Consider the following 10,514-nt stretch of genomic DNA (forward strand, 5'->3'; position numbering starts at 1 on the left):
AATACGTAGAACGAGAGTCAGATAGGCATAACTATATTTAAAGTTCAGGTAGCTTCTTTAGCTCTATAAAGTAGAGTCAGACAAGTAAATTTGCCATTGTAGATTGTGGACTATTTAATTGCAGAAGAGATAAATAAAAAAAATAATTGATGTTATTTTATAGCTTAGTGGGAAGGGATACACCGCAGCGACCGCTTCGCACAAGTGTGGTACAGGATCATACCTGTTTATCAGACTTTACTTTTATTGTTATAACATTGAAGTTAATGTGTAATTTTTTTATAACAAGTCGTTGAACGTTTTTTTGATAAGAGTTTACCTATAGATTAATGTAAACCAAACTGAAATTATAATGATCGATTCTAATTCCGGAATAATATCTTCACTCATAAAAAATTCAACCCACGTGTAATTTTCACTAAAACAGTTCCGGTATATTGACTTTATCGACACATGATGCGCAGCTTTAACGTTACGCCAATAAAGTTTACGTACCGACAAGCGCTTACGCCGTTGACCTAGAGACTATTATTAATTGATCCGCGCGGAAACAGTCCTTGTCGGTCTGCACTGCGGGCAGTCCATGGGCGCCGTTGTCTTGTATAAAAGACTTCTCGTACAGCCTAGTGCGGCGATATCACGTCTTGAATCGACATTGTTTAGTGGTTGTTTTTTATGTTAAATCCCTATATTTTAAACATTTTCGGGTGTAAAACATATGTTTAATTTTGGCAATTTGGAATGAAATTAAAACAGGATAAGAACAAAGCTAAATTAAAAAGATTTTTATTAAATATTGTAAATATCGATATCACTATTTGCAATCCCTAAACTTTTTATTAGTTGTTTACTTAAAATTTGCTCTGGCGTGTGAGTGAGCGTCTTTGCGGACTAGGTCCGGCGGCCAAAAGGTAAGGTTCACGAATGGTTATCTGTGTTACAACAAAATATAACAAATCATAACATTAGGTGGAGTGATTGAGTTGAGTACCTAACGTCACTAAGTTAAAAGTACTTCTCCACAACACAATCAACTGTTTATTAGATGCGTAAATTTTGAGACACATTTGACAGCTAATATAGATGGCGTCGAACGGCTCCATACATTATGCGGTAACTCTGGTTGTCGAAAGTTTACATATGACAATTTAGTTACCACAAAGCCCATCTTTTTCAGCTGCCAATGGCATGGCAATGGCATGGCATGATTTTTCTTATACTTTATACATTCAACATATACACAACCTTTGTATCTTTGCCCTATATGTAAGCTTCTGAGAAATACCAAATCCCTACAATATCACTGCAAAACGTAATTCAAAACCAAAAAAAGTAAACAATGTTGCCACTTTTTAGTAGCGCGTCTTGTATTTATGTAAAAATAAGTCAATAGAAGTACTTTTTTTTAAATAGTAGGAGTAAAATTACGAATAAATAATTTATCTTAGCGTGATTATTTATCAAAATGAATTTACTATTTTACAAACAAATTATTGCAATGGCAACATTGTGTTCCTTTTTTTGGTCTTGAATTACGTTTTGCAGTTATAGAAGAAGGTTCCACAGTGGCTTACAATAACATACCACATGTCATCCGCCTTAAAGCTTTAGTAGGTATGACATTTAAAACTGATTATGGTTTGGGGCAATAAATATCAAATCAATGAAATAGTAGCAAATGGGCTACTAAGTATTTCAATTAATTCATAATAAAATATATAAGTACCTAACAGGTATAAATGATAATTATAATAGAATCCCAAGATAATAAATAAAGAACTGTCATACAGTTAAGGACATAAATAAAAATATTATATATTATTAGCAACAAGATCTCAATACTATCACTGGAAATAACTCTACAGGTACTTATTATAGACAACTGAACTTATGCAGATGTGCAAAGTGAGTTAAATATGCCGTGAAAGTCGCAGCTTTACTAGATGACGCTAAGTCAACGGCCTATTTCGTGATGATCTTGTGAAACTTATCATCAACGCCATAATAATTATTACAAAGATGTGATTTACACTGATGGTCAGCAAGAGTATGGCTGACATTGCTGTTAATACTAGCGCCACCTAGTATAAACAATATTTTAGCCCCCATTATCACGACAGCTTTTTCAACGCGCGTTAAAAAAGCGTTTGAATGACACAAATGGATAGCCATGTATGTATTCACACGACAGCGGTGGCGCTTTTCATCAAGCGTTGTTGGATTTTCGACTTTAAGCCTTGGTCGTTAAATCGAATTTAGAGTGCGGACAGATTCAAGCGCTTTTTTAACGCGCGTTGAAAAAGCTGCCGAGCGAACGGGGTCTAAATTATGACTTCATCTGTCATTTATCAGCAGTTTTTTTTGGGACTGGGATCAGTAATACTGTAAATCGGTCTCTTTTATTAAAAAGGGGCGGGAAGTGGGAACCCTATTTCTATATAAATATTTTGAACACAGCTCATCAGCTCATCACCATATAAACTGATATATAATTACAATTATGTAGCGATGACTACAATATAAAATACAACCGCAGAGTTACCTAAGTTTCGTTAAAGTCCCTATGGTTCAAAATTGCATTATTTCGTTTTTCTAAGTACTCAAGTAGAGTAGTTTCAATTTGTCGGTATGTGCGTTTATAATATAAAAGGCGAACCGATAACTTCATTCATTTTGTATTACAGTGTCAAACGAAATTGAAACTACGACCACCCTTTGAACAAATTATAGGCTAATCCCGATTCTACTAAGTAAGGCAAGCATAAGCCGACGTATGATCATTATTGTCTAATATGGCAAGCAAAACAAAAACGTGTTTATAAAAATCTTGGCATGAGGTCAGTAACGTTGCATACACATTTATACTGAAACACACCCAACTCGTCAGCACAAAAAGGCGCGAAATTAAAGTTTCGTATCGGAAGTCACCTCACGCCTACATTTTTTAAATTTGACGCCTTTTTCGACTGACAAGGTGGCTGTGCCAGAGTATAGAAATAATGGCACCTCATAAATGGGTACTTGTTTACTTCAAATTGGCCTACTACAATCCCTTGTGAGCGGGGCGCGATGAGAGCGACGCGCTTAAGGCTCCGGGGGCTCCCTACCCGAACTTAGCCTTTCTGATAACAAACGGGGGCAGCGGAGCGGCCGCGGCGGTTACGCCAACCATAAGTGTCGGCGTCCGCCGCCGCCGCGATAATCGGCGGCTCTTGTGGTTCGCTCGGCTTGCGATCGCGCTGGCCGGCTACGTACGGTCTATCCACCGGCGCGACCCTCGCGAATATAGGCATAGGTCTCCGGGGGGAGCCAACGTTGGATTTCCAGCCACCCTCGGGGGGCGCGGAGCGGCGGGAGTGGCGGCAGCGGCCCCGGTAAGCAGAGGCCGGCCATGTCCGGTCTATCCACCGGCGCGACCCCCGCGAATATATAGGGCTCCGGGAGGAACCAACGTTGGATTTCCAGCCACCCTTGGGGGGCGCGGAGCGGCGGCAGCGGGCCCGGTATTAGGCAGCGGCCGGCCACGTCTGGTCTATCCACCGGCGAGACCCTCGCGACCGGACGTTCATGGGTCGAGCTAGGGGTCGGGGACGACATCGCCGCTGGCGTCATGGCTAGCTCCCGCTCCCTGCGGCTGCGGCGGCGTCAACCTCATCGGCGCGACTAGCTGCCTGGGACGACCGTCTTTCTCAACGTGCTTCGTAGAGCATGCCGGTCTCATCGTATGGTGGATTTGGTGTAAAAATCCCAGCACTTTGAATATTGAAACACGGAGCGGCGCGAAAAAATAAGAAAAAAAAAATATGTTGGCAATATTTAAATAAATGCAATAAATACGTGATTAATTTAAAAAACCCATTACGACAAGCTAAGATTTTTACAAACAAAATGAATAAGTACACAAAAAATAATATCAAAAATACCTAGTACGTTATTAACGCTTATTAAGTTATCACAACGTAACGAAAATTAACCTATAGTTTGCACTAATAATTGTCTAAGATCGATAACACTAGCCTCATTTAATAGTAGATTTTATCGCCGTAGATAACAAGTACTTACTCGATGTCTTTATTCGTATAGTGTCAGGCGCAACTACTACAAGGCCAATTTAAAATACACTAGTCAAGTCCTTTAGATGAAAATAATTCCTTTTGAGTTAAAAAGAATATATGGAAGTAGTGTTCTGCCTGTTGTATTTTTAATATCACAGGAAAGTAGGTTAACAGATTGTCTACCTTATCACCACTCGTTGTTTGAGTAGTAACTCTTAGACAGCTTCCGTCTAATAAATATCTTTAAGAAATTCCAAAATTCATAATTATCATCCCATAAGAATTATTATCATCATATGGACTAATATTGCGCTAAACAGAGCCGTCTGTTAACAATGTCACTATTTTTGAAATATAGGATCAATGGAAAAATTTACTTCTTGCCATGCCTTAAGTCGTACACACATCTAAGATTTGTCATACGACAATGAAGGATATGATGGAAATATTTGTCGCGGACTGTAAGTTAAGGCGACAGACTGGTATCCCAGAGTCGCAAGCTCGTGTATTGCCCAATTTTTTTCATTGTTCCTTTATTTAAGAAATCTGTTAGACTGTTGATCATGTTATGACGGCAGCAGTGACATCAAGTCGCCCAGCTTAGGTAGAACCACGTCGGGTAGCGGCGGTTTCTTTTCATTCCGGATCTTCTCCAAGTCTTTAGGAGATGTGACCCCGGATAGCACTAGGAGGGTCTGGAAGCCGCAGCGGACTCCCAGCTCGATGTCTGTGTTGCATCTGTAGTAGGAATAAAAGTGAATTAGAAAGAGGGTAGGTCGCGTAAAGAGATGATCAAAAGGTCAATTATTCAGAGTAATTAGGGATGAACGCATTCATTGCAAGGATGTGAATGGGTATTTTAGTAGGAAGTTACATTTTGGTGCCGTGACCAGGATTTACTGAATAGCCTTTAAGGCTACAATCGCTGTGGAGTGTAGGAAGTCTATAATTATTTAACCTTTAATAAAGCACAGCACGTCAGCCGTCACTTACTATAGGGAACTCACAAAACAAACATTGTAGTCATACTGTAATAACCTTTGCGACGCCGTGTCAAACACAAAAGCTGTCACGCGGACGCCACGTCACCCAAGTATCAAAACTGAAATTGAACTTTATGCATATGCACGTAGGTCTATGTTGCTCTGTGGTCTGTGACCGGCCATTGGCATCCAAAAAGTTAACCATGTTAGCTTAAAATTATTACATAAGTAACTGCGTAAACTGCGTGTCTATATACCTGTCGCCAATCATGAGAGTCCGCGCCGGATCCAGCCCGCAGGACTCAAGAAACTTCCTGACGTAGGCGTGGGGCTTGCCGAGCACGAGCGCCTTCCGCTCCGAGCACGTCTCCACCGCGCGTACGATGGTGCCCGTACCCGGCACTACGATAGAGCCGCCTGAAAACAAACCCGCAAAAGATTATATAGGTATGCATTTTGTTGAGATTGTATTCAATATTCAATAGTTTATTCTGCAAGTAGGCCACAACTGCTCTTTCACAATACAACATTAAATGTTGTATTGACTTGCGAAAGAAAAGTATAACATTATATTTCACAGTGTCATCAATGTCATGTATAGTGACATGAAAAATACATAGCAACATTTATAAATACAACAGCCAATTGTAATTGCCACCCTGCCAGCCATTTGTAATATACATAAATAAATAAATAATATAGATGCGTAAGTTCAGTACTAAATCGTCCTATAACGGCTCAACAGATTATGGTGAAATGGTGGCATGTTACAGATAACTTACTGGCAGGCAGGTATGATAGGTAATATTTTAATCTAGGGATTCATCGCTTCACCAAGGGGTGAAATGTAGGGTAAAAGTGCAAAAGCTCCATACACAAAATTTAAATTTTATAAATAAGATATGATCTAAATGTAACCTACCTTTTGGAAACCTCTCATCAGTATTAGTTGCAATGAACAGGCAATCCTCGGACGCGAGGTAAGAGGCTGCCTTCATGAATTTCGGATAGCTTACATGCTCGTCAAAACCAACCACCACTGCTCCCACTTCAGGGTCTAGGTCTGATGGCTTCATTGATTTGAAATCTGGTTTTACATGATCAGGCTGAAAAAAATATTTTTAATAAACAAAATATCTGAATATATTTTCTAAGTTATGTTCAATGTTGTTAATTTTTATTTTGCCTGGTGCCAGTAATCTGGTGACATAAATATGGCCATATTCGTCCTAATATTCATGTTATATTATCTTATTGGAGACAACTCTCTTAAAAGCAGATATGAAACTTTGAAAATTAAGTTAAGCAACCACTATTATGTTAAAATCGGCCTTAGTGTGATGTCATGTATCAACCTAATGCCAATAATCCACTTCGTGATTTGTTATAAAGATTCATTACATCAGAGATATAAAGTTCAACATTGATATCCATTGTGCTCTTGCCCTTTGCCCTGAATTACTATAAAGCCCGTCTCCATCCGCGGCACACCATCGAACATGTTCGATTGTTTGCCGCGCGATATGGAGACGAGGCTTAACATCCTATTTTTTTTTCATATCGTTAGTGTTTAAAGTAATTTCATTACATCTAAGTACATAAAGAAAAAACATCTACAGATATATTTAAATGCTTTATTTAATGTTTTTTCAAGTACCGGTGCTAGTAGTGCTGTTACTCTACAGCTAACTAAGATTTACGTGTATGAATGGTAGTAAGCTAAATAAGTTAAGGTAGTGAGCAAAAAGATACTATGTCCCATTCTAAAGGGCCATGAGAACAGATCAAAGAAAACATTTACACCCTTAAATAAATTAATAAATTATTTAATTTTGTTCTGAATTTTAAACTTTTGAACACCACAGCTATTTATATATCATGCCATAGTTAACCTTATTGCAATGCATGAAAGTTCACTTTTAAGAGTGCCTTTGCAAACCTGTGGACAACTTTAGTGGTCAAAAGGTTAAATTTTATTCCTTTTTGCCAGAGTTTAGATTGCACAGTTACAACATGGAATACTTTATCAAAGCAGTTAAATTTTCCATTCCTTATTATTAAAATGAACTTACTCCAATTCCTGTATGCCTTATTCCAACTGCCTTCAACTCTTCTCCTATACCATTAGAACCAACTAAGTACACTTTCTTAGTAAATCCTATACCTTTGAGGTAGTGTGCTGCTAGGTATGCTGTGGAGAGTATTTCATCCTGAAAATAATCATTACAATATAATTTTATTTTCTGTGACAGGAAAATCATAGGAAGGTAGAATATAAAGAAAATAAAATATAATATCGGTAATTTGCAAGAAGTTTACCTTAAACACTCATTGATTTGAATAATTCTAAATTGCCTAAAATCTAAATTTATTTAAAAATATCTTTAACCCGAATTTAAATACGCCAAAATTCTGGTTCTATTTTGTGACAATGGATTTCAGACATTTTTAAATATGTAATTGATAAATATATTTATTGTAGTTTACCTGACTAGCAATAAATCCCAGCTGCTGTGCTTTTGCTGCAAAATCACTGCGGATCTTTGTAGAGTTATTAGTTACGTAAAATATTTTCTTTCCAATTTTTCGAAAATAATTCATTGCATCAGCTGACCCTGGTATTGCATTATTATCGATCCACAGAACACCTGTAAATATAATAATAAGAAAGTAGAATGCTACTTTTAAGCAAACTGAAATTGTACAGTAACTGTTTAAATAATTGGAAATATCGTTGTCTTACCGTCACAGTCAGTTAAAACAGTGTCAAAGGAATTTAAAAATTCCTGCACTTGGTCTTTACTTCCTTCATGAAGATTAAAAACGGCTGATCTAAACATGTTTCTGGAGGTGCTAAAACTTTTGGACTGAACTAAAGAAAGGGTAGAAGCAAGGGAAGAGGTATATTTGCTTATAAAATAAGCATTTGTGTTTAAAAAGTGTAGAAATTTCACCATTACTAGTTTAACATAGCGAAACCTCTTCAACCAAGCCAGCAACCAGCAGCACCACGAGAATTCGGAATTCGAGGACTCAAGGACACGGCTGTCACTTTTGACATTAAAATGACATTCGGATCAACCCACTATTTAGAACGCTCTTTGAAATCAATAAACTTTCATTGCGGCGTTATAAAAAGTAGCTCGTTCCGCTTTAGGTAGTCCCTTTTTGACATTGACATATGATAATTTAAAAAAAATCTAACATCATCGAATCGAACTCAAAAATTGTAAACATTGTTATGTTTTATCTTATTACTGTAAAGAAAAATACATATTTATGCTCGTGATTTAAGGTAATAGCTTAATCAAATGAAATACAGAATATATCCAAAAGGCTAGATCCTACTGTTTTATAACAACTTTTACTTACATTAATTCAACTTAAAATACGAACTTGTTCCAGCTGATTTGACTACTTCGTTGATACCAAAGTCCACTTCGCCAAGTTTACCGGTGTGTAATTGCCTAAAATGGATAACTTTGACACTATCATCGAATCGGTACAAGGGACAATTAAAATAGTAACGTATAACAAGCCCAAGAGGAAAAATGCAATTGACTTTGATATGTACAAGAGAGTGACGAGGATCCTTAATGATGGAGCAAAAGACAGCAATGTGTCTATGATGGTGCTAACTGGAGCAGGGGAATACTTCAGCAGTGGCAATGATTTGGTTGCCTTAAGGACAGCCCATACACCCAGTTTCCTCACAGTGCTGCATGATTTTATTGAGGCGTTCATAACATTCCCCAAGTTACTGGTAGCTGTTGTGAATGGACCCGCTGTAGGCATAGCTGTGACCACCCTGCCACTTTGTGACTTAGTGTTTGCTGCGGAGAATGTAAGTCATTAATTTGTAATGTCCTATTAATTAATCTAGCAAGCTAAGATATGGTTTTGTTGTATTTATGGCTTATCTGAAGCTTATAATAGTTTCACTTTTACTAAACTGCATCAAGATTAATAGGATGTTTTATTGAAATTAATAAGTTTGGTTTTTGGCCAAAAATATCAATTTTAATGATCAATGGATAACATAGAGACTATTATTGAATTGGTACAGGAGCTAGAATTACATACAACTACCACTACTTACGTGCAATATTATGTAAAGGCAAGGAAAGCATAATAATAATTATGTTCTTTGTTATTTATGTTCTTATATTATTAGTTTGTGAATTATTTCTTAAGCATTTTTGAGGTAACCTATTAGTTGGATTTGAACTGTGATGAGTCATAGTAACATCAAATTTATTTTATATTTTATTAAATGGTATCTAAAAGTATTTGTTGTATATTTCAGGCCTTTTTCTACACACCATTTGGAAAGTTAGGTATCACAGCAGAAGGATGTTCAACTTTTACATTCCCAAGGATCATTGGATATGGAAAGGTAAGATTATTTCAATGTACCAAAAATATTATCATTAATTGTGACGTTCCACGGCAAAAGGTAGGACCTTATGGCGGCTGGTGCTTACGTCGCATAGCGCCGGAATCATATTGGAGCGGCGTTAATAATAGCGTAAGACCTAACCGTCTAAGGTACCTCTTTCCGTGGGACGTCACATTTACGAGGCAAACAAGCAGACAAATCGCCTGTTTGTTTATTATATTTCTGGTTTATGAATGTAACATTCTTTTATCCCTTCTAGGCTTTGGAAATGCTAGTGTTCAACCAAAAGATGAATGCCAAGGAGGCTCTAGATTATGGGTTTGTTAACTGTGTTTATAAACCAGAGGAAGTCCAAACCAAGGTATGGAACAAGCTAGTTGAAATATCTAATGTATCAAATGATCTACTGGCAACAACTAAGAGATTGATGAGAGGTTCCATACAAGACAAGTTGTTGAAAGTGAATGATGAAGAGATTCGTCTACTGAATGAGGCTTGGTCTTCTAGAGAGCCCAATCCAAAACATTCGGATATTATCAAAAGTAAAATTTAAAATAAAAAGTACCGAAATAAGTACCTAATGCATTTAAAAATAATAAATTTTATTTGGTATTAAGGTAAAAATAGAATTTAAACAGTATAATTATTGTATAAATATGTACAATTAATTAATTATGTATAACAGAAATGTGATATATGATATTGGTAATTTGGTATATAGGGTTTGCTTAAGTCGCAAACCTCGGAACTCCTCCTGGGGAGTTACGAGGTTTACGACTTTAAGTATTGTTGGCTAAGGTAGCAATTACTAATTTCCTTGAACTGGTGTTACGAGGTTTAGGTTATTGCGACTTAAGGCGACGATAGATTTTTTTTGAAGTGCAATATATTTCGTTTAGTTTGAGTAGTTTCATGGAAAATGTTTTATTTTTTTATGTTTGAAATTGACACTGCCTATTTTTAAGTCAGTTTAGTTTACTTTCTACGTGAGTAATAAAATAGTCAATAATATTATACTATTTTTTTTTATAAATATTATTTCCTTAATTACCCACCTTAATTAAAATTACGTACCTA

The 10,514-nt window shown here is 36.8% G+C and overlaps 2 protein-coding genes across 2 annotated transcripts; one reads left to right on the forward strand and one right to left on the reverse strand.

Moving 5' to 3' along the window:
* Positions 1-3,695: 3,695 nt before the first annotated feature.
* On the reverse strand, positions 3,696-8,061 carry LOC134668902 (glycerol-3-phosphate phosphatase). Its single transcript, XM_063526401.1, has 6 exons — positions 7,782-8,061; positions 7,526-7,686; positions 7,111-7,248; positions 5,961-6,144; positions 5,296-5,455; positions 3,696-4,793 (listed from the first exon to the last, which is right to left on the reverse strand). The coding sequence occupies exons 1-6, from the start codon at positions 7,993-7,995 to the stop codon at positions 4,622-4,624; spliced, it is 1,029 nt and encodes a 342-aa protein (XP_063382471.1). The 5' UTR covers positions 7,996-8,061; the 3' UTR covers positions 3,696-4,621.
* A 178-nt stretch (positions 8,062-8,239) lies between these two features.
* On the forward strand, positions 8,240-10,448 carry LOC134668531 (enoyl-CoA delta isomerase 2). The gene is made up of 4 exons (XM_063525977.1): positions 8,240-8,333; positions 8,444-8,882; positions 9,345-9,434; positions 9,697-10,448. Exons 2-4 carry the CDS (start codon positions 8,511-8,513, stop codon positions 9,988-9,990), a joined length of 756 nt encoding a protein of 251 aa, XP_063382047.1. The 5' UTR covers positions 8,240-8,333; positions 8,444-8,510; the 3' UTR covers positions 9,991-10,448.
* The last annotated feature ends 66 nt before the right edge of the window (positions 10,449-10,514 follow it).

The sequence above is a fragment of the Cydia fagiglandana genome, chromosome 11 (genome assembly GCF_963556715.1).
Source record: "Cydia fagiglandana chromosome 11, ilCydFagi1.1, whole genome shotgun sequence".
In the NCBI taxonomy this organism is placed as follows: Eukaryota; Metazoa; Arthropoda; class Insecta; order Lepidoptera; family Tortricidae; genus Cydia; species Cydia fagiglandana.